At 50.3% G+C, this 24,553-nt stretch overlaps 1 protein-coding gene across 2 annotated transcripts in view; it reads left to right on the top strand.

The window, feature by feature from the left end:
- Tg (thyroglobulin) overlaps positions 1–24,553 on the top strand; it is a 219,261-nt gene that overhangs the window by 26,650 nt on the left and 168,058 nt on the right. For both annotated transcript variants that reach the window (XM_087187454.1, XM_087187453.1), the window contains exons 15-23: positions 174–276; positions 1,165–1,365; positions 2,671–2,886; positions 4,139–4,293; positions 6,735–6,891; positions 7,965–8,189; positions 14,190–14,339; positions 17,966–18,136; positions 22,105–22,221. In XM_087187454.1, the coding sequence (XP_087043580.1) occupies positions 174–276; positions 1,165–1,365; positions 2,671–2,886; positions 4,139–4,293; positions 6,735–6,891; positions 7,965–8,189; positions 14,190–14,339; positions 17,966–18,136; positions 22,105–22,221 (1,495 nt within the window). The remainder of the gene's footprint in view (positions 1–173; positions 277–1,164; positions 1,366–2,670; positions 2,887–4,138; positions 4,294–6,734; positions 6,892–7,964; positions 8,190–14,189; positions 14,340–17,965; positions 18,137–22,104; positions 22,222–24,553) is intronic.

Here is a 24,553-nt window from a genome sequence, read left to right as displayed (position 1 = left end):
GCCTGTGGAGCTGGTATAACCATCAATTCAAATTAAATGTGTGGAGGGTTGCAGACAAGGTAATGTCCCCTTCTTATGGTAATACCTTCTTACTGGGGGAAGCTCCTACCACCTGTTTTGGACCAAGAAGTGGGCCACAGAGACCTTGCATTGACAGCCTTGGGTTTGCTCAGACAGGAGAGTTTGCCAGGATGCAGGCGTTGGGGACCAGTGCCTGGTGTGTGGACCCCGTGTCTGGAGAAGGGACGCAGCCCAGCACCAATGGCAGCACCCAGTGTAAGTGCTTTTCCCAGCCTGGCTGCCCCACAGCCTCCTTGGTGAACCCTGGGTGTGGAGTCCCCACAGCTGGCTTCCTGTCCCCACCCTGCTGCTTTCCCAGCAGGGCAGTGCAGCTCCTGAGTTCACCTGTAAAACAGGGTGATCTTCTCCCACCTTCCCTACCTCAGGGAGAAGGCTGTGCTCTGTGACAGAGGCAACAGCCTTGCTCCCTGTCCCAGGTGGCTTGGTGCCCTTGAAGACTGCAGGGGCATAGGCCTGCTGGCAGTGCTCCGCCTGGCCCTGGGCTTCCCTTCTCAACCTGCCGTCGGGTCCTCAGTGAAGCCCAGGGCATGTCCCTGAGGGGCAACACTCTGATGGTGCCCCTGCCTGAGGCCGCTGATGCTCCACTGAGGTCAGAACAGGCTTGAGCTTCTTGGCTTGGCGAGAACATGGGCTCCTGGGGGTCTTCTTTGGCTTCTCTCGCCTCTCCGTCACTCTTGCTTCCGGATCTTGTGGAAAGTTCCAGTCAGACTTTGAAGAAAGCAGACACTCTCTTCGCCTTGGCCTTCACTCCCCCTGGCACTTCTGCCTGCACTGTGTCTATACCTTTGCTACCCAGCCTGGCTGCTTTTCCCTTCCACCAGCAGCTCCTCCAGGAAACCTTCACAGGCCTCGTGTGGCCAGGCTCTGTGCTTCCAAAGGGTCCTCAGCCGAACACTGGTCATCCGCATCTCATTGACATGCACTTGCACACTCACTTAAATCTCCTGTAGACGCTAAGCACCCCGAGGGCAGGCAATGGAAATGGAGAGAGGACAGAGTCGGGAGCCCTGTCAGTGCGGGCAGGCTTAAGGTGGGAGTGGATGGCGAGGATGGCTGTGACCTGCCTTGTCTCTGCGCGTCCAGGCCCGGGCCTCTGCAGCTCTCTCAGAAGCGGAGACCTGTCCAGGAGAGTCCGCCCTGGACACATCCCAGCCTGCAGGGAACAGGACGGGGCCTTTTCCCTGGTGCAATGTGACCCGGCGCAGGGCAGCTGCTGGTGTGTCCTGGACAGTGGAGAGGAGGTGCCTGGGACCCGCGTGGTGGGCAGCCAGCCTGCCTGTGAGCGTAAGTCCTGAGCCCGGAGGGACCTCGGGCCACACGTCCCACATCACTTCCCTCCTCTGTCTGGATGGAGCTCTAGGAAGCAAGGACGATGGGAATGGGACTGGAACAGAAAGTGTAGGAATGATGTCGTGGCAGTTGATTTCCGTGATGTTGAAATTGTGTCTGCTTCCCCAAAATGCTCACTGACGGGTGGAAGTCAGGAAGAACCTGGGCAGGGAATCTCCAGGGCTGGCACCCAAGGAAGCCCGGGTGCTGCCTGGGAGGGTCAGGTGTTGGTCTCCTGGTCTGTCCTGAACAGGGGAGAGGCTGATTGGTCTCGGTCTCAGAAACGTGGGATGGACGCTCTGTCCCCAGGGGCACTTCAGGCACTTGTGGAGCTCTCAACTTCTCCTCGTCTAATTTTACAAACTGTTTGAATATCAAATAGCGGAATATGCAGTTACAATACATAATAGAATTGTTAAAATGTAGTATACGTTATTTACTTTTTATTTCCTCCATGTACTCAAATTGTAAGGCATTACAACTATTTTGAAGTTCATGTGAGTGGGTGGGCTAGACCATCTGTGAACAGGAAATGGAGACATTAAGTAGTATTTGGTACAAATTAGGCCCAAGTGGCCTGAAAGGTTTGAGAAATACTGCCATGAGTGGTTCTGCTTTTGCCACAGTGGCCTTTCCTTTGTTCTGATTTTTTTACTTACAGTATTTGTTTCTAAACTTTCAATCTCTAAGCCACGTTTGGAGTGGCAGAGAGCTTCGCGGAGGCCCAGTGGTGCCTCTGGTTTCCATGCAGAAGAGGATGGGAGGAGCCTTCCTAGGGAGGGTGGGTGGGGAGCTGCCTGCATTTGGCTGGCCTCACTCCTACGCTCCCTGCGTGCACCCAGGCCTTCGTGACCCTCCTGGGTTCCCTGGTTTGCTCCCCTGTGTGGGCCCAGCATCCCCTCACCTTGGTCATCTTCAGCAGCTGCCACCAGGCTCAGTAGTACTTATGGGTGCTTGTAGTAGAAACGCCTGCTGGGTGCTTCTGCAGCAGGGAGCGGGGTGACACACCCACCCCGAGTCCCCTCCCTGTCCTCCAGGAGTGGGTGTGCCCTCTGGGACCCAAGAACAGGTCTAGCGGAGGCTACGAGGGTCACACCATGGCTCTTCTAGGAGGAGGGCAGAGAGGGGAGCCAGCCCCGGCGCGGCCTGAGAGCCTGGCACAGCTGGGGATGGCGGTGGGGAGGCCTGGTGACTGAGGGTGCCCAGGAGCTCAGCCCTGCATGATGTAGGTGCCCACCACCCACTTCTCTCTCCCTGTAGGCCCTCAGTGTCCGCTTCCCTTCCTGAGCGTGTCAGACGTGCCTGGCGGCGCGCTCCTCTGTGACAGGGCCTCGGACCTGGGAGAGGCCGCCGTCCAGCAGTGCCAGCTCTGGTGTCGCCAGGGTTACCGGAGTACAGTCCCGTCGGGGCTGCTGCTGTGCAGCCTGGAGAGCAAGCACTGGGTGTCGCAGCTCCCCCAGCCCCTGGCCTGCCAGCGTGAGTGGCCTTGGGGATGTGCGTCCTGTGCCCTGCCCGTGGGGTCAGAGCTGAGGGTGGGAGTGCAGATTCGTGCCACCTTGTTTCCCCACCAGAATGCAGCCTAAGCAGTACCAAGGGCAGGAGAGGCGCCGCGGAGCACTTTCTCCTCAGAGGAGCAGATGCGCTTCACAGGCCCCGGGAGTGAGGTTTATTTGTGGCTTCTCTGGAGCCATCTGTTCCTTGGGCGAGTTTCTGTCATTCCAGCTCTCCCAGGATGTCTTGGATTAAGGCGGATTTTCAGCAGGGAGATGCTCTGGCAGCCGTACCAGTGACTACAGTACTGATACACTTAGGGCGGGCGGCCCGTCCAGCCTCTGAGAGTGCTCTGCCCCAGCAGCCTCTCCCCAAGGCCCCCAGGACAAATACCTGACAGGGCAGAGGCCCCAGGCCTGGTTCCAGGAGTGCCCTTCCCCTGTCTAAACAGAGCTCCTGCCTTTGCCTGAGCCCACTTGACACACGTGAGAAAAAACGTACACGGCTGTGGACCATGCTCTGAAAACACGTCCTTGGCAAAGCCTGGTCGCCTGGGTAGGGGCAGACAAAAGGGACCTCACACTCTGCCTGCCCAGTACAATGGGAGGACATGGGGGTAGAGAGACCCACATCCAGGAATGACTGTCATAAGGCTCTGGGTAGCTGCCGGAGCGTCAAGGGCAGTGTTTGTTACAAGCAATCTGGGCTATAGAGGATCTTCATCAAGCAAAAGTTTAATATGTGATTTGGCTAAATAAGTGGCTTGTTCCTTTGATTAAACAGAGTAGCCTGAGCTGAAATAAAGACCAGGCCGATCACCAGTGACTCCAGAGCAAGGAGCCTTGGGGGAAGAAAGCCTGGGTCTTTGGTTCCCTAAAGTGGGGTGCAGAGCTGCGGTGTATGATTGTGGAGCTTGTACGCTGAACAACCTTAGGGAATGTCTACTCTAAAACCCCAAAAGCATAGGGTCACCTCGTTTGCCTGCAAAATAATGAGGAAGATTTTCCAGGGGGAATACCTAGGATTCCCCTGGTTCAGAGACTGGGGCAGGTCTAGATTTGCTGAGGGTGAGAAGTAATTCCGAGACGACAGTTACGTCAGGAATTATTAGATTCTAAGGATGATGGCGTGAAATGGCAGTGCTAAAAGAAGACGAGTTATTTCCATAGAGGACAAAACCAAAACCAACCCCATGTCTCTGCCAGCCCCAGCCACTGACCTCCGGTCTCACCTGCAGGGCCACAGCCGTGGCAGAGCATCCAGACTGGAGCCCACCTCCAGCTGCAGCTCCCCCCGGGCAAGATGTGCAGTGCTGACTACTCAGGACTGCTGCAGGCGCTCCAGGTCTTTATCCTGGATGAGCTGACGGCCCGGGGCTTCTGCCACATCCAGGTGAGCTGTGTGAGCCATGGATTACTCAGAGCGGTCCTCTTATTACCGCCACTCTGCATGAGGAGAACAAAACCGGGTGCTGGAGCCCTCTCCTCGTCAGGCCATTATCCAAAATCTTTAGAAGCGAAGTAATTTGTCCAAGTTTCTCATACTTCAGTAAGTCCAGGTCTGTCCGGACTCCTTCACTATAACAAATTCACTCATTCATTCATTGATTCTTATAGTGAAAATGTCCGACTGCCTGTTACAGGGCAGGCATGGTTTTAGGTCTGAGGATTGTCACAGATGATCTGATCTAGACAGTAGTTAAAGCGGTAAGGAACATTTTTAATTCCTAACATACAATTGCGAGGAGGAAAAGAGTACAGCATGAACTAAACTCAGCATCCATTTGTCCAGAGGTGGCTAGCATTTTACATGGAGGAGAGGTAGGGAGGAGTTACTGAGGGCTCAGTAGAGTCAGGGAAGAGAAAAATTACACAGAGCAGGAAGAGGGGCTTCATCCACATGAAGCATGTCTGGGTTTGCCAGCTGGCACTTATTAGATTTAGGCACCCACCACAGATACAGGCTGGACAGTGGGGCCTGGCTTCAGGCGTTGGATGGAAGGAAAAGTACATTCTCTAGGGGTCCTTGAGTTTTCTACGCAGGCACTCTAAGGAAGGAATAGTGTCATCCTGAGGTGCAGCCCAAGCTGGTGGAACCATGCTGGTGTTGGTTCTTGGTAAGCAAAGGCTGAGGTCCAGGAGAGGGCTCAGAGAGTCTGGGCTCGCGACTGGGCCAAGGGAACATCTGCAGGATGACACCAAGTCTTTGTTCCCGGGGACTCAGTCTAGGGGGATGTGGCACTGAGCAAATACACATTAGTGGTGGGGAGGGCCCAAAAAGGAGGTAAAGCAGGACAGGGGTGGTGGGGGGGGAGGTGATGGAGAGGTAGGAGTAGCCTTGGAGAAGATGAGCAGTGAAAGCCTCGCTGGGAGGAGCCATTGGAGGGGACCTGGGCACAGTGAGGCTGAGCCCCGTGAGCGCAGGAGCCTTGCAGATGAAGTAGGAAGGGTGGAGCTGCCGGGATGGGAACACAGTCACTGATCCATAATATCGAGGGCCCTGCATGGGTAGGCACAGTGAGAGAGGAAACTGGGGCCCGGGGTGTGTACATCACTCGGGGCCACGTTGCCATGGTTAGGACAGGGGGCTTGCTCTGTATGTGATGGGGTGCTTCGGAGGCTGACAGTGACAGGATAAGTGTGGGTTCCAGTGTTTGCTGTGTGGAGAGTGGGCTTCAGGGGCCAAGGACAGGAGCAGGGGCTCTTACAGTCGTCTTGGGTGAGGGGAGAAGGCTTGGGCACTGGTGTCAGTCCCGCATATGAGAAGCAGAATTTGTGACAGTGGCCAGCACTCCCGCGACTGGGTCTGAGATAACGGAGCCCAGGGAGAGAAAAGCATGAGGATGCCTGAGGCTTGGGCTCCAGGGACTGGGAGGAGATGAATGCCGTGTTTCCTGACAGAGGAGCAGTGAAACTCTCATAGCAAGGAGCAAAGTGTTCCAGAGTGCTGGGGACCTGAGAGTGGAGGAGAGGGCTGAAGATAAAGACAGGACTCTGGAGGCAGCCTGGTCAGTGGCCCTCTGGTGGGGGCCTCCAGGACCAGGTGTCGGGGTGCAATTAGGAGGTAGAGAGGTTCCGAGGCAATACAGGTCTTCTCTGGAAGTAGGACATGATGCATAAGCTTCCAGACAGGTGGCTCTGGTTCCAGCCTTGACATCAGTCCTCCTGCCAGCATGACTGGGAATTTCTCCAAGCTGGTGAAGCTGGCGAGGCCTCATGCCATTGTGAATGGAACAGGGGATGGGAGCACCCATCATGGAGCCAGGCTGAGTGAGGTGAGACACATGCCCAAGGCTTGGCTCTTCACACGTTCTGCAGTGAGCTGTGCCTGCACCCCAGGTCCACCACTTGCTGGCTAAGGGGTCTGAGGCAGATCCTTAGCCTCTCCGAGGTGAACCCCCAAGGAGAACACAGAAAAGTGATTTGTTTCAGCTCCATAGGTTTGTTCTGGAGATTAAACTACCTGACCTGTTTAAAGTACTTCACACAGGCCTGACGAGAGAGTTCAGACTCTGCGCCGCGTCGCCTTGTAAGGTGCTCAGTGCCTGCCGCACAGCAGGTCTTATTATGAGACACCTGTGGGAAGACCTCCTCTCAGTGTCCCGGGACGAGCAGGCTTCTGATGCAGAGCTCGCCTCTGCCCCGACTTGTGCCTCTGTCCGCTATGTAACCAGGGCAGCTCATTTAGAGTCTCTGAATTTGTTTCTTCAAGTAGGTGTGACTGATGCCTCATCCCCGAAGCAGGGTGGTGGGGGACTACAAGAAGTAGCAGGAGCCTGTTCTGGCCGTGGCACCTCCTACTCTGTCTCAACTGAGTGCATCACTCTCACGCAGGTGAGGACGACTGGGACTCCTATCTCCCATCCTGTCTGTGACAGCTCCTCAGTACAGGTGCGGTGTCTGACTGCGGAGCGTCTAGGAGTCAATGTCACATGGAAATCCCAGATTAAGGACATCCCAGCAGGCTCGCTTCCAGATCTGCATGACATTGGTAGGCTTTTCTGCACTGCTGCTTGAAGAAGCCACACAGCCTCTCTCTGCCTCAGTTTCCTCACGTTTCAATGCAGCTGGCAAAGCCACAGTGCCTTCCTGTGATGACATAAGGAGAGAGTTATGTACTGATTGGGAAGAACAAGGAGCCATGGGATGGGTTTTTTGATACCCACGGGAGCATGTGTCCTGCTTAGCTAGAGTGTTTCCGTAGCGTGGGACACAATGCACCTATTTCCAACTAGATACGGGGAGCAACACCCCCTCCTGCCACCCAGTGGCCAAACCTAGGACCACACCTCATTGGAGCTTGCCTTCCACTCTGTGAGAGGGACCTGACAAACACTGCTGGGGTACACAGCAGGCGGCAGACCCTGCCGCTCTCCTGTCCGCCCCCTGTCTTCCTGGCAATAATCTGTGGGACAAGTATCCCCCAACAGCATTATGAGTTAGAGGCCCCACCCCACTCCAGAGAGCCTGGGTAATGTGGGTACAGCTGGGACGCTTCTTCTTGGCTTGGTCTGCACACAGTGATGGCCGAGGCTACAGCAGCCCACTCTGAGCAGGCATCCACTCAACTCCACACGCAGTTTTCCTCTTTCTCTTCCCAGGAGCCTATAGGTCAGAGCTGGAGGTCTTCTCTGTGCTTAGCTGAGCACAGAGGCAGAAAGCTACGCTGCCTCTGGAAGGTCTTGCCTCTTCTGTGTGTGGCCCCATCAGACCTGTTCTCATTGGGGATCCTCACCAACCACAAGAGGGGTGTGCCTGGGTCCATTCTGCAGATGTGAAAACTGAGGCTCAGATACGGTGGCTCACTGAAGGAGGATGTGGCTGAGTGTATGGATCAGTTATAAGATTCGGTCCTATATCACAATGGGCAGAAGTGGCTGGAGCCAGAGACCTGGGTGGGAGCACTGCTTGTGTTTCTGATCCCTGTGTGAATTTCAGTCCATCAAACCCTTCTCCTGGCCTTGGTTTTCCCACTGTAAATGAGACCGCAGATGATACCTCTGTTTCCTTTTGATGAGGATGCAGAAAGTAGTGAGGTGACCCTGCCTCATTCTTGTCTTACAGAAAGGGCCTTAGTGGGCAAGGACCTCCTTGGGCGCTTCACAGATCTGGTCCAAAGTGGAACATTCCAGCTTCATCTGGATTCCAAGGCATTCTTGGCAGACACCTCCATCCACTTTCTGCAAGGGGACAGCTTTGTGGCCTCTCCCCAGACATGGTTTGGGTGCGTGGAAGGATTCTCCCGAGTCTCAGCTACCAGCAAGGCCAGCCGGGACCCTCTGGGGTGTGGTAAGTGGCCCCTGAATCCTCAGGAGGCTCTGGGAAAGGCCGATGAGCTGGAGAGCTGCTGTCCTGCTCACAGAGTGGAGGATCGCTTGTGCATTTGTAAAGGGAAGCTTTCCACTTTGCACAGTCGTGCAGATATCACCCATAGGAGGTAGGGCAGGAGGAAGAAGCTGGTGTCTGAAGTTAGCCTTTCTGTTCATTCTTGGCCAGCCTGGAACCTCTGTGTGAAGAAGGCAAATGTCTACCCTGTGTCCTGGGCAGAGATTTTTCCACCTGGTTATAGCCATAGGTCACCTACCCAAATCCCAGATGACCATTTTTCAGCCCACAGCTTTACAACTGAGGGAAAGTGATTGGGACCGGGGGTTGCTTGAGCGGCTCTTGCTTTGTCCCATGAGTGTCTTTGGAGGTCATTTTCATAGGAAGGCAGCTGCGAATTCCTGGATGAAAGGTGGATTAATTTCCTATCACTACCGTAACAAATTAGCACAAATGTAATCATTCTTCGGTTCTGCAGGTTGAATTCTAACATGAGTTTCATGGAGTGAAATCGAAATGTGCGCAGGGCTGCCTTCCTCCCGGAAGCCTGAGGGAGTCTGTCTCCTGCTTTGTCCATTGTCTAGGAGGTGGCCACATTCCACGGGGGTAGCTTCTTCCCTTTGTGGTCAAAGGCAGTAGTATTTCAGCTCTCTGCATCTTCTCTCTAATCGCATCTCCTTCTGACTTAGGCGCCCTTTTAATTATGCACAGTTGGATAATCCAGGCCACTTACCCCAGGGCAAGGTCAATGGATTGGCAACCTTCCATCCACAACTTTAATTCGCCTTTGCCACATGGCCTGGTATAGTCACAGGTTCTGGGAACTGACTCGTGGACATCTTTGGGGGCCACTGTTCTACCACCAAAATTTTGAGGGTGTCAGGAGGAGGAGCCGTCTTCTCCTGCAGAGTAAGGTAGAGAGGCATTTTTATTGAGCTGAAGAAGGATGTTCTTAGTTATTTTTTCCATTATTTATATTGGTTACAATGCAAGAGATTCATGCCTCTTCTTCTTCTGAAATCCAGACCAAATTGTGAATTCCACACAGGATTTGAGATGCAGCTAAATCCAAGCACAGGAAACAGAAACACAGCCACTTCCCACTAATATTTACAGAGTATGTTACAGTTGGCAATGTGGCTTTGCAAATATTTAACTCTCTCGGTAGCCCTTGGTAATCAGTTATTTCCTGATTAGGCAGAGAGGCTGAGGCCCAGATTAAATGAGACCCTGCACCTAGTGGCCGGAGAAGGCCACTTCTGGAGAGATCCGTGGTCACCTAAGCAACCAGCGGGGTGGTAACCCCAGTTCCTCTGGTGGGCAACCCATGATTTTTCACTCTACCTTTCCAGAGGTGCCCAAAGAGTGAGTGCCAGAAATGGGAACAGGAGTGATGGTGCTGGGTGGGTGGGGGAGTGTGAAACAGCGTCACAGAGCGGGAGTGTCACACAGCGACATCTGCCACCATGATCTCAGACTTGAACAGGACGTGTCCTTGGCTCCACCACCAGGACTCTGAAGTTGTGGGGTGTGTGTCTGCATGTGCGTGCACACACACATGTGTGTGTAAAATGAAGAGGCTGCCTGGAAATCTCATACCAAGGTCCCTTCCCGAGAACTACTCATTGTGATTGTTCATTTCCATCCGCTTGGAAGTAGGTAAGGAATAGTTAGCTAGGCTGTGTTTGCCTGAGAGGGGCCCTGTGTGTGTCCAAGCAGACCCTGGGCCAGCAGTGGGCCTCATGCGGTGAGGGTAGTAGAGAGCTCTGCCAGGAGCCACAGGATGGTGCTCGGGGACGGACCAAAGGACAGGGGTTGCCCAGGATGTACCTCCTCCACAATAGAGGTCACAACCTTTTCCTGTAAAGGGCCAGGTAGCAAATATTTTGGGCCTCCGTGGGCCATACAGTCTGTTTTAAAGACTACTCAGTCATTGTAGGGAATTTATTGATAAGTCACTGGGTTCCAATAAACCTTAACTTACCAAAACAGAAGGCAGGCTGCATTTGGCCCACGTGTTGTAGTGTGATTAGTCTTGGTTCACAATGAGCCTACGTTCTGCTTCTCCACTGCCACAGCCTTTTACTACTCACAGAGGTTGTCAGTCACACGCCTCAGCCCCACACCCTTTACTCCACACAGAAACGTCAGGATGCAACGGACAAGGGCAGGACTGAAGGCCTTGGGTTTTCCCCAGGACCAGTTATAATATCCAGTATGTTGTAGTTCGTTTCTGAGATGTGGGGCCTCACTGGCACCTCTGTGCAGAGAACTGAGTATCACTAGTCCCGTGTTACAGATGAGGAAACCGGGTGTGTAGTTGTGTGCACTGCCAGGAAGCTGCTGTGTGGGTCTGGACCTGAGTACTGGCTCCGACATTTCCTCATTGTAGGATCCAGGCAACATTACTCAGCCTCACTGGGCATAATCTGAAAAATAGGGAAAATGATGTCTATTACATGGGACTGGTTTGTAAAACATGAAATAGTTAATGCAAAGCACATCTCTTAGACATAACCAAGTCTCAAGACATGGTTCCACTGTCACTTGCACATTTGGAGATTTAAAGTCTGCTCCATCTGCTTCCAGGTTCTTCGTTCCGTCTTCTGCATTGCACACCTCCCTTCTCAGCAAGGGAGACCTAGTGGAATCATGGCCTCTGCCACTTATAACCATTCTTATTGGCTCTTTTCCTTCTAAAATATATCTGGAATGCAGCTGTGAGGCCACAAGACAGAGCTTTGTCCTGTGGAAATGAAGCAGGGTTTTTGTGTGTCATCTCTGGGATTAATCTGACCCTCTTGGAGAACAGTGACCTGGAGCACATAACTACACACAGCCCTGTGACACACTGGAACGTGACAGCCCTGATCAGGGAACTGACAGTGCTGCAGAGTGGAGGCCTCACTTGCTGCTCCGACACATCAGCGTTTTTCTCCTTCCTCCTTGCAGCCAGCCATATGGCTTCTTTTGGAGTTACCTGCTGGCAGTCTTCATGCAGATTGGCTCATTAATGAGGATCACAGGGAAACTGTCTAGATTTTCCATTTTCTGATCTGGATGACATTAACTTTCACTTATTCACTGTGCATTCTTATAACACAACTAGTTCCCTGGGGATATTTTTCTAAAGTGATATGTTAGGGCTCCCTCCCTCCCTCCCTCTTTCCCTTGCTTTTTCCCATCCATCCATCTAAGCTTTAAAAATATAGTTACACACCAAAGACACATTTCCCCTAATTCTGGTGAGGGATGTACTTGCAGATGGGGTCCAGTTGCTGCAGTGGATTATCCAGCCACTGCCTCCTTCTGACTTCTAGGAGTGTCTTTTGGGTGGAAAATAGGAAAAGACACTTGATGTCGGGGAAAGAAGAAAAGAGTGGGAGGAAACAGCATATGGGTTTCTTCAGCAGAAAGGAGGCCTAGGATTTGTTGGTCTGGAAGTTAAAAATAGTTCCCACAGGGGCTGGAGATTTAGCTCAGTGGTTTTGCCGCCTGCTGCGCAAGCGCAAGGACCAGAGTTCGATCCCCGGTACCAAAAAAACCCCAACAACAACAACAAAAAAATAGTTCCCACAGGTGTGGTGTTACACGCCTGTGATCCCAGCACTCTGCGGGGTTGAAGCCAGAGGATCTCAAATTCAAGCCCAGCCAGGGCAACTTAGTGACTTTGCAATACCCTGTTTCAACACACACACACACACACACACACACACACACACACACACACACACACACAGGAGAGCTGGGTGTGTAGCTCAGAGCAAAGACCATAGGTTCAGTCCCAGTACCACCAAGAAAAATAAAAGGTAGCTCCCAGCTCCCCTTTCTGGGCTCCTCCCCTGCTTCTTGGGTTTCAGAAGCTGGGACACTCAGGCTAGCCAATGAGTTTAGAGGGCACTTACTTGAAAAGAGACATAGCTCTAAAGCTCTGGAGATGATTATCAACAACCTGACTCAAAGCAGTAATGAAACTCCACTCTGAGGGAAGGTATTCTTGGCTAGGGCAGACTGGAAAACACCGTTTGGTTTCCAAGCCATGGCTTGAGTTTCTAATTTACTCAGAAATGCCAAGTAGAGGCCCAGACCAGAGAAGGCAGCTGCTATATGAACACTGGCCTCTCCACAGCCACCCCGCCTTCTCTGCTGCCCTCCCTGCTCAAGGGAGAAGCCTGGGCTGGCAGATACTGCAGGGTTTTGGTTTGGAGGTAAAGGACTGGGTTCAGCTGTCCCCTCTAGTCGCCTACTGCCTGGCCAACCTCCATCTTCGCCTCAGTTTTCTCCGGTCTGGGATGGGGATGATCCCTTTGTCATAGGATTGTGAGGGTGATCGTCAAAACATCTGCCCCTGTGCTTGATGCATTTTATAATTTTACCTCTCCATTGCCCTTCCCAGAAAAGCATGCTAGTAAGTCTTGCACGCGTGTCCTGATGCTCAGCCTCCTCACCTGTGAAATGGGGTTAAGAGGCAAACTCAGGGTGACCTGGATGCCAGGCACAGGGGAAGGGCCCTGAGAGTGGGCAAGATTTCAGCTCCCACATTTCACTGGCTACCACTCATTTCTGGAGGTTATTTGACAAACTTCAGGACCACAATGCTGAACTGGGAAAGAAAACAGAAAGATCCTCATCTGGCCCCTCTTCTTGGAGCACCGAGGACCGAGTCAGTGGGGCTGGTTCTTGCCTCTGGTAGAGTGCCTTGGAGCCCAACTTGGAACTCCTAGGAGAGATACTCTCTCAAGTTAGGGTTCTGTTTCCCCAGCCTGTGGCATTTTAGGGAAGGGAAATGAGGAGGGACTGGGAGTGTTAAGACCCAAGGGAGAGAAAGCCCTGGGAAATGGCAGATTAGCAGCACAGCGTGGGAAGGGCTAAAACAAGCGAGACGTCCATGAATGGATTGTAAGGAGGCTCCACTCTTGGGGGTCCGATGTGCTATTTCTGAGTCAATCTGAAACCCGGCAGACCTGATAGAAGTACCTCTCCTAATCTCATACCCTGGTGTCCCATCTACCTCACCCTTGTCCCAGGAATGAACAACACTATTAAGACTGACAGACAAGAATAGGCCACTCATGGGGCTGGGGATTTAGCTCAGTGGTTTTGCTGCCTGCTGCATAAGCACAAGGACCAGAGTTCGATCCCCGGTACCAAAAAAAAAAAGAATAGCCCACTCACCTCAAGTGAAATGGTAATGAGTTGTTGGATTTGCCCAAGGTCACCCTGTTTGGCAGTATTGAGGTTGGCTACAAAAAAGACTTCCTGCAATGTAAAAATAATTGTCCTTTGTTGCGTACGCATGTGAGTCCTTCATCATGACAAGTACTGGATGTTCATTATCATTACACTCTCGTCAGGTGCATCAGTGATTCCCCATTTCCCACAGGAGAAAGTGGAGCTTCCAAAAGCCTGCAGTGATTCAGGTGTGGTGGGCTTTGGGACTTTACCCGAGCTCTCTGCACCCCCATTGCTCTTCACTATGCCCTAGCTCTGGGAGTGTTTCCATGGTAACCCACGGCTGGACCACCTGTTCAGTTGTGCCCCAGCTCCATCTCCTGCCATTTGCAAACTGGGCTCTGGCTCAGTAGCTGGCTCGGCCTGGCCTTTTCCTTCTCATTCCTTGAATGATCTGAAATCATTCCCTCTTGCTGTTCCCTCTGCCTGGAATTTTGCTCTCCTAGGACATTTCTCGAGGGCCTGCTTGTCATCCAAGTCTAAGCGCCACCCCTCAGAGAGCCTCCCTGCCACCCATGCCTGACTCCCTCATCTGCACAAGCACATTGGCACCTGGAGATGCTGCTGCTCAGCTGTTCCCTGGGCTTCTGGAGCCTGAGGCACACTGTGTTCCCAAGGGCCCTTTGTCAGACTGATGAGCTCTTGGGCTGACTTTACCTGTGTGTTTCAGAATTGTATGAGAGAAGCAGGTGGCTTGTTCTTTAACATTGGGTCTCTGTGTGCTCTTCCTAGTTATGTGCCCTGAGGGAAGCTATTCTCTGGACGAGCAGTGTATTCCCTGTCCTGTTGGGTTCTACCAAGAACAGGCAGGCACCGTGGCCTGTGTCCCGTGTCCTTCAGGAAGAACAACCATTGCCGCTGGAGCCTTCAGCCACAAGCACTGTAAGTCCTGCAGGGCTGGTACGAAGGAGAAGCCTGAGCAGCTGCAGGCAAAGGAGAGCCACACAGCCTTGTGCTGCAATGTTTGGGGATCTTGTGCGTGTGGGGGATTGTCCTGACCACGGTGGGATGTTCAGTAGTATCACTAGGCCACATCCACTAGATGCCAGCCATATCCCTTCCCCAATTTCTGACAACCAAACATGACTCATGGATACAAAGTCTAAGGCTCAGAGAAGTGAAGTAATTTAGCCAAAGTCATGGAACAAGTAGGTGCTCGATGTTGGTTTTCTCTGATTTGGAAACTTCTGAATTTTGTAAGTCAACCTTATCAGATCAAGAAGTAGAAGATATTTTCTGCCCATAAGAGTACTTCTTACTGCCATGCCGCCCATATTCCCTTCTGGCCCCAGGACCATACGTATGTCTTCCCACAAGTGACGTGATTTCACTTGGCTGCTTACCCATCGCTTGATAATGGTTAAGGTTTCCCTAGCCAAGATGCATAACTTCCCTTGTGATGCCTCTTTTCATGTCAGTCTGAAATTGGGTCACTGTGAGGCACACCATCATTACTTCCGCTGTGACTAATTTATAGAACTTTCAAAGCAAGCATTCAAAAGAGATCAAGTCACTGTGTTGGACTTTACCTTTGTCAGAAGAGCAGTACTTACAGGCAAGTAATTCTAAGAAAACCCAAGTGGGAGGAGCTGGGTAGCTCGGAGCCCGCCTCTCCTCCAGAGTGGAAACTTCCCTAGAGACACAATGCCCTGCTCACCTGGGTGCCACCCTTCTCCTGTACCCACTCACCGCAGAGCTTTTGGTCAGGGGTGGCTTTGAGTGCCATCGGTGTGCACTCAAGCACCTTCCTAAAAGGGGACTGCTGCCTCGTGCTGTGCTGGTCATTCCTTATGGAGGGGATGTGACAGAAATGGTGGAAACAGAGCTAAGCCTTGCACTAGCCAGGTTCAGTCCCTGCTCTGTGCTCTTATTGGCGCAGGACTAGGTTACTATTTCTTCTCTGAATATTGACTCTGTCATCTGTTACACAGGCCCAGCAATACCTCACTCACGGGCATGTCTTGGTCCAGGCCACTCTTACCCATCATCATCGACTGAGTGGCTTAAATAACGACCATCTGACTCTCCAGGTTCTCAAGCCCAGCGACCTGGTGTCATGGAGCCATCATTTCCATCATGAGGCCCCATTCTAATGATCTCATCTATATCTAGTTACATCCTAAAGGCCTCACCTCCAGATACCATGACATTGAGAAGTAGAGCTTCCATGTATGAATGAGGGGCACAACTTTCAGTCTGTAGCAAAGCAGAATCACAGTGTTTAATGTGAACAACAAGCACTCCCCACCCCCTTTGCTCACACTTCTGTGTAGTAACAGGACTCTGTTGCATCATGCTCTCTGGACAGCTTCCTTGAGCACAGAATCAATTTTAGTGGACTCTTACCCAGGATCAAGGTTGAAGTCCCTGCTAAGGTTTTCTTCCTATCTAAGAGCTTCTCCATGATGTGTTCACGCTATCATTCTGCCTTGTGAGTTACCTGATCTGAGTTGAAATCATTCTGAAGAGGAACAGAATCTGCTGAGTTTGAAATGATGCCCAGCAATTGGAATCTTTCCTTGGTTTCTCTTTGGTGTCAGGATAGCTTTGAGAGTCCCAGTTCCTCTATAAGGCATACTTATCTGCATACTTATTTATACTTTTCTGCTGCCTCCACCAGTGTACTGGGCTCATTGGACCATGTTTGAAGTTCTATTGATAACTAAGTAGCTATTTATTTATTGATGTATTAGTTCACATTTAACATGTATGACATGCAAACTATTCTATTTTAAAAGTAGCTTTTGTAACCCCCCAAGTTGTTATTAATCAGTGGCTAATAATGTATTTAGTAGTCTTAAAATATGGAAGCTCACATACTATCAAGTCTCCGTGTGCCGCAAAAGACTACCTTTCACCTATTTCTGAGCTTTAGAGAAACGAGTAATGGAATTCTCTTTTTATATCATTCATCAAAAATGTATTGAGCTCCTGCTTTCTGCCAAGTATATACTAGGTATTTATAATAATTAAAATCTCTTTCCTCAAGGAATGTAGTTATTGGTTGGAGAAGGAGGTGAGTGAGTGCATAAATACATTGCGATATAATTAATGATTTCGTATTTGGATGCTATTACAGCAGCTTTGCCAGGGCTGGAAGGACCGGGATGGGTGGAGGGGTAAGCTAGGGGGCTAGGTGTAGAAAAGACTACTAGAAAGAGGAAACAGCCTGAGCACTAGGACAGAGGTATTCACCCATGGATCTGTCCCTATTGATTGATTTTTGGGGGAGCTTGTGCTGTGTCAGACACTAAGAAAGTCACTGGGATAGTTGCGAGCAAGACCGTTTCTAGTCCCTTGATCTTCAGTCAAATGAATAGCAATAGCCACCCATCTTTCATTCACAGAAAAATGGAAATGATAACCACACTCCCTGGTATGATGGAGAGATGCAGATCCCAAGAGAACAGTTACCAGTCAGACAGATCTAGCTGTGGTGCCTGGTGTGGCTAGTCTATTCGGACTACCAGCACAAAATACCATGGACTGGGAGGCTTACTGGCAGTAGAACTTGTTCCTTACGGTTCTGGAGGCTGGAAGTCCCAAATCAAGGTGCTGACAGATCCTCTGTCAGATAAAGTCATCGTAGATGGTGGCATCTGTCTGTGTTCTCACGTGGTCGGAAGGGCAAATGAGCTCCCTTGGACCTCTTTTACAAGAGCACTAACCCCATTCATGAGGGCTGCATCCTCCTGACTGCATCATCTCCCCCAAGGCCCTACATCCTGACAGCATTGTACTGAGGATTAGATTTCAACATAGCAGGAATGCTTCCTCAGGAAACGAGGATTGAGAAGTGTAGATCTGGTTTTGGTTACTTTAATGAAATACCGAAGGCAGGGTATTTTATAAAGAAAAGATATTTACTGTGGCTCATGGTTCTGGAGGTGTGAGGCCTCAGGCCTGCATGGGAAGATGGCTCTGCTGGATAAGTCCCAAGACGATACAGCATCATGTGGCAAGATCCAGGAAGCACTGTGCATCTGTTGGTGTCTCTTTTGATCTCTCTCCCTCTTTATAAAGCCGCCAGGGTTCAGCCATGGTGGCTCTACCCTAGTGACCTCTAATCTTAGTCACCTCCTAAAGCTACCCTATCAACACCATAGTCAGATTAAACTTCCACACTCTCACTACCTCAGCATGGGGATCACATTTCCATAGCAGGAAGCTGGGACAGTGAGCGGCAGAGGAGAGCGCATCAGCAGGGCGCCCAGCTGGTGCCAAAGCCAGGTCTGAGCAGTGGGAGCATGGGGGCAGGGAAGTGAGACACTGAAGGCAGCAGATGGGTGTGGGGCGTACAGTCTGTCATGGGGCTGGAGTAACAGGCTTCTGCATCAACAGGGAGCCTGGGTGCTGTGCTTTGGTGAAGGTGGGAACACTGGAGAGCTTTAAGCTAGTGTCTGGCCCAAATGTGAGACTTGGTCACCCGGGAATGACCCGGAGCCTGGGGCCTGGGGGGCAGGACCCCCAAAGCTGTCACTGAGTACTGTGTCTGTCTTTCATTCTAGGTGTCACTGACTGTCAGAGGAATCAGGCAGGCCTGCAGTGTGACCAGAACGGCCAGTACCGAGCCAGCCAGAAAGACAGCACCAGTGGGAAGGCCTTCTGTGTGGACAGTGAGGGACGCAGGCTACTGTGGTCACAAACAGAGGCCCCACTCTCTGAATCTCAGTGTCTGGGTACGTGCCCAAGGCTAGACTGGCTGTGTGCTGGGGAGGGGCCTCCCCAGAAAGGAGGAGAGGCATGAGAAGCAGTTGTCTCTGACTTTCTATTTTGAAAGACACCAGAAGAACAGTGGGATGAACAAATACCTTTCATCTAGAAAAAAAATGGTTAATATTTTGCTCATTTTTGAATCATTTTAAAGTAATTTTCAGACAACCTGAGACCTCACCCCTAAATACTTCAGCATGCACAAATGGTAATGTTTATAAAAATGAATCTCCCAAGTCTTTCTGCCACGTAGTCAGGTGGCCTCTTTGAACCTGAGTGTTTCTCCCTTGGGTGAACATTGTGGAAAGAGTGGGTATTGGTTCTGGTTCCTAAACTCCCTTGCTGGGTGACCCAGAGCAAGCTGCCTAACCTCTGTGGTCCTCAGGGCCACCTGTCTGTTTCCTGAGATATTGTGAGGGTCATCACCATCCAAGTGCTACCCTGTGCCACACACAGTTCCTCTCTAAGCTAACGGTGGTCGAGAGGACACCAACATCCTGTAGTACAAGGCATGCTGGGAGTCTGCAGAGCAGAAGGCTAGACAGTGCTCTCTGCGGTCGGAAGTGGTTTAATCCCAGTGGGTCCCTTTGCTGCCTGTGTGGTCTCAGCAAGCCTTTTCCCTCAGCGGTTCCCTCGTCTACGAAATGAGGATGTCCTGGCCTGCCTTGTGTGTTGGGGGGGGTGCATTTGAGCAATGACGTGATCATCAGAAGTCATGGACGTTTCAGAATGAGGAGGAGGCTCGGCCACAAAAACTGCCCATTTCCCTGTGCTTAACCAGGTGCCAGCCGCAAAGTCCCTCAGTGCTGTGCTCTTCCTCTGCCCTCTTCCCACAGCTCCTCCCTCTGCCGGAGCTGCCCACTTCCCCTCCTCCTGCCTGTGTAAGCCAGGCTGAGCTCAGTGGCCAGATTCTCAGCATCTCTGTGTGAGGACAGGGCCTGGCGCCCGCGAGCTTGCTGTGTGCCCAGCAGCCTGAATGTTCTTGTATGGGGTACATGTTATTGTCCCTAGTAATCTAGTGGGGAAACTGAGGCACGGTGCGGAAGTGTGCATCTTCATCTGATAGTTAGGTATACCACATCTAGATTTTCAACTGTATGTTTCTGACTCCCAAACCCGGTTTTCCATTGCAGCAAGCTGTGCCTCTGCCTGGAGTTATCTCCTTCCTCCTTAAATCCACTTGTGCACCCACACGCACACATGACTTTACATCTGTACACACACACATGCACACATACACATGTTCACACCTATGTACACACACAAGCCCACGTATGCATGCTCACGTGTACACACACACACACACACACACACACACACACTGCCTGTCCTGTAGGGAAATTGGTACACCTAACTACAAACACCGGAGAAAATCCAAGTAAGAAATTATCATCTTCTACTGTTCAGAGCAGTCATTCTCATTCTCTGGCCAGGAGCTAACAAATCCGAGGCCCTTTTCCAGGGCAGGGCAGTATGTGTGTGTCCCCCTGGGCACATTGCAAACCTGACAAAAGTCTTCTTATTCTTTCTCAGTCTCTCTCCTTGTGGGCAGAGCTAACAACTGTGGAAATTGGGGCTGACAGGTGCTCTAAGAGGTCAACTGGGCCACTCCTTTCCAGATGGAGCGCAGGGTCCAGAGAGGAAGCCACTTGGCCAGAACTCACTGGTACTCACTGGCCATTCTGGGACTGTTTGCCTCCTCTCATCCCACTGACAGCTCTGCTCTGGGGACGGCCACATGCAGTTTGCAAAACCTGCCATGGCCTGTTCTACTGAGCAATGAGAGCAGAAAGGAAGGTTTAATCAGCAGCAGTAGAAGCATCCAAGGGTCCAGGCTCAGCTCTGACAGCTCTGAGGACGGCTCCCCCCAGGTGCTGGCTTATGCACAGCCACAGGTAGTCATCATGCTTCTTATGCAAAGCTCTGAGCTCTAGGCTTCCTCTCTAGATATGCACGAGATTTCCATATTAATAGACTGCCCCCATTAGAATGTCAGCTTCTCTCTCAGAATCCCTTCTGTGCCTCTGAGAGGAACTTGCTTCTTAAGAGGGGAATTACAGTCTCATATTAGAGGCTTTTGCCCTTCAGAACATGTAGAGGACACAGAGATCGGCTGAATACCTCCCCAGGGAGGTGTTTTCCCAAGTGGGATTTGTCTCTGCTCTACCTCTGTTGCCACCCTCAGCCCAGGCCCCAGTGCTACCTCATGCATCACTGCCATAACCTGTACTGCTCCAGACCAACAATTTCTCTGTGGGGCTCCCTGCCCAATTATTTAAATGATTTCAATGGAAATTCTGCTTCTACAGGGTCCCTGCGTTGCTCTTGGGACCAAGTAAGATTGCAGTTTCAAAGCATCCTCTCTGGACTTGCCTCACTGGGCTGTAGGTTCTCCTGAGCTAGATCCGTAGCTTCTTCCTTGTTCTCTTCCAGAGAGGTAGATACTTGTTGATAAGATGAATTGCTCCAGCTGTCTTCTTCCAAACTGTTTTCTGAAGGTCTTCAGGGAAGAACATTCTCCATCAATGTCCCTTTTCTGAACACCAGCAGATTCTTGAAATGAAGAGCTACATTGACTACAATTTCAGCAGATATTAATTAGAAATTGAAAGACCTTTTAAATATCGTTTGTTCTCCTAGAATGTTTGATCATGTGATCTATGGCAACCCAGACTTAGGGACTCCTATGCATATATCATGGCATTTGCTGGACTGAAGCTCAGCTGTTCCAAACAAGGTACCACAGAATGTAAAAATTATACAACAGGAGGAGTCAGCAGCAGAAGGGCCCCGTATAGGCTGAGCCTGTGAACTTAGCAACTTCAGTGATCAAAGTGGAAGAACCACTTTGTAAACTTAGAATGCTTTCCTACGTCAAAATTTCTGAAGCTTAAAGCATGCCATTTCTATATTAATGCTTTCTTCTTCCAGCCTCATCCTATGAGAATAAACATTTTTTATTTTTATGGTTTTATTATGAAAGCTAAGAAAAGATTGCCTTGGATGGCCCCGATATATTTTCTACTTAGACTTACTGCTTCTTCATTAAATACACATGAATGCACTGACTTGATGAAAGCCAGTCTTGATGTAGGCTCATTTATAAAGCGATAGATGTGTATAATGAGTGATCACATATAGGTTTATAATTATATCTGCAAAGAACTGACACTCAGGTGCTTTGGGGCTTATTAATGAATCTTGCTTTTTGACAGGGGCCTGCAAATAACACACTTGGGCATTTGCGGGTTGGAAGATGAATCTCATTCCTCAAATTATCCTCCATGTTTCTTTAGTTAGTGAGGAATGGTTCCAAGTCACATGGTCTTGACAAACTATCTTTCTTCCTCCTCATTTGGCTAGTTCCATGAGCAGTGGCTATGTGATTCCAACCAAGTGGGCCTCAAGAACTGTGTGTTGATGATAGCTAGAGAAGCAGATGTTAATATATCAATTAAACAAATATTGTCTTGAACATGCCTGAGCCACATGACACATCTCCAGATTAACACAAACCCATACATACATTATCTGATTTCTCTTTGTAAAAACAATTTACCTTGTGTCAGAAAGAGTTTAAGTTGTTTTATGGAAAGGAATATTTTGATAAAGTAATAAAGTTTAGATAGAGAAAAACAATAACAATGAGAAGAAATGAGCTGAAAGGTTTAACGTAGTGTCAATATTTTTGTAGTATTTGCTGATAATGATGTAGGCAAGGTAAGTTATAGCTATAAGTATTAGACATGGACAGCATGCTGGAGCGCCTTTCCTTAGGAATTGTTCTGGTTTGTGTGATGAGAGGGTGCTCATGGGAAGTGATTTCCTGACTGTTTTGTTGGCTGACCTGACTTCATTTGTTGCTCTACTTGATACTCATGTAGACGCGCTGCACCCTTCATGGTCAGATTTTATAAGTCTGCTTTATTTACAGTGATGCAGAAATTTGAGGAGGCTCCCGAATGGAAGGTGATCTTTGATGCTGATGCTCCTGGGATAGTCAGGTCCAAAGTTCCTGGTTCTGAATCCCCACTGATGCAGTGCTTGCCAGGTGAGGGGGACTGGGGAAATGGGCATGTGGGGAACGGTGTAGAAACATCTGCTGCAGATGCGGGGGAAACAAAAGGAAGTGAGCCATCAAAACCATAATGAGAAAGTGTGGTTTGTCAAAAACACTGTGAATCAATTAATTTTCAACATGTATATTCCATCCATGATTTCATTGCAGAGTTTATAGCACATCTACTAAACGGCAAGAAGTATACAAAATATTAGGGAACAGAAACAAACAAACTTAGTTCGTTATAGAGAGGCTTAGGGCATGTATCTGTCTATTGCAACCATGAGGTCAGAGAGGTAGTGATAACAGCTAGTATTTACTGAGCATGTGTCTTTACACGGACTATATCATAATCTTATAGCCACCCATGAAGTAGCCATTGTCATCCCAAGTTACAGGGAGAGTGTAAGATCAATAACACAGAGCTAGCAAGTGACAGACCTTCAATTCAGAGTCAAGCTAGTGGATATAAAGCCTACAGTCTCAACTGTTATTGCATTATGCCTCCTTCAGTAATGAAGTGGTTTAGTTGTTAATTAGCACTGTAGCATAAGTGTATTTTGGATATCTGCTCTGGCTCTGATGAGCATATGCTGTTTATAGCACAAACACAGTGCAGGATGTGAAGAAGGAGCTGAAAAAAATGGAGAATGAATGGGATACATAGGGTCCAGGGCAGTAGTGGTTAGCCTGTGGCACAGTGGGCTGTTTGCAACATTGAAAGCTCTAAAAGGTTCACCATCACTGGTCTAGGGGAACAGAACCAAGCGGAGGACGAGTGGACATGAGGAACTCATGCCGAGGAAGCGCACCTGATAGCTATGGCAGTAATTTGTCCTGACAGGGAACATTATACTCACATCCATGCGTGGACTCTCACACTGTGTCACAGCTTGAGATAGACAGGCAAGAAAGAGAGGATGCAGAGTCCGACAGAACGAGGTGAGCAGAGAGGACAGGTGCATCTGTTAGAATCAGGAGATGGTTTATGCAGTTAGGATAAACTCGGTGATGGAAATGTGGTGACAGGAATAGGTATGGTTGAGCAAGACCACCATGTCAGGAGAGTCTATCAAGATAGTGTCCTATCAGACAAATGAAAGAGGGCCATGCCAGACAGGAAGTACTTGTGATCCGTGGGAATTCAGGCATTCAGCATAGAGTCCTTGGGCCGCCATCACTAAGTACTACAGACCAGGTGGCAGTGAGACGTATTTGCCCAGAATTCAATAGGCTGAAATTCTGAGGGCAAGGTCTGTTATCTCCCTGGCTTGTAGACGGCTGTCTTCTCCCAGGTCTTCCCATGGTTTTCCCCTGTGCTTGTGTCTGTGTCCTAGTCTCCTTTTCTTAGAACGACACTGGTCATATTGGATTAGGGCCTCCCTGATGACCTCACTTGTCACTGAGTCACCTCTTTGAATTTAGTCAGACTCAGACGTGCTGGGGTCAGGACTTTGACATATGATTGGCATGGAACACCTCATAATAAACATCAAGATGATTTTGCAGAAGGTAGAAGGGCCCCTTAAGAGGAAGGAAAACAAAGGACTTATGGCAATGAGAGAGGTGGAAACTGTGGTGCGAGAAAGGGGCCAGGTAAAAAAGCCAAGACCCTAGAGGTCCAGGCAGTGCGATGGGGAGTATGAGGGAGGCGTAGTACTGTAGGACAGAAGAGGATACTGTGCCTGGGGCGGGGCAGTAGCCCTGCGTCTGGGTCAGACCAGCTGCAGTGGTCGGTGCTATTCTAGAGTACTGATCCGGAACTCTTCCTGCCGTCCCGATTGGCCTTGTCCCTGAGCCGGAAGCAGAGACTGCTTACACACAGTTGAGGTAAAGGTGGGCTTTAGGTCCAGAAACAGGTGAGCCCGAGTGAACTGCTTTCTCCGGTTCTGAATGAGCCCGATGGTGTGTGGATGGAAAGACCCAGCATTTGCTTCTCAGTGCCCAATTCATGAGGGCCCTGGACCCATACAGCACTGAGAGGAGCCCCCAGGGACCACCTCCACAGCTGGGGTTCACCCCCAGGGTTCCATCCTCATAGGTCCACTCCCTACCTTCACAACTGAGGTTCCAATTTGTGTGTTGTCCTGTCAGAGGAAAGGAAAACACCCCAGCCACCGGATACATGGCTCTCCCTTGGCCTGAAGCTGGGGAAATGTGGTGAGGAAACAGGGCCTGGAGTAGGAAGCCCCTTGAATGACTACTCTGCCACATCACCATGTGACCTTGCCAATTCTTAGCTTTGTTCCTTGGTCTCTAAATTTGCGTCTCATGAGCGCCATAGTCAGTATGAATAGTACTCAGACACTCCAATGGCGTCTCT

This window comes from Heterocephalus glaber, unplaced genomic scaffold (genome assembly GCF_053883595.1).
Source record: "Heterocephalus glaber isolate CG9 unplaced genomic scaffold, H.glaber_assembly_v1.0 deba00000281, whole genome shotgun sequence".
Classification (NCBI taxonomy): Eukaryota; Metazoa; Chordata; class Mammalia; order Rodentia; family Bathyergidae; genus Heterocephalus; species Heterocephalus glaber.
The sequence above is the reverse complement of the archived record's forward strand: the minus strand, read 5'-3'. Positions and strand labels throughout refer to the sequence as shown.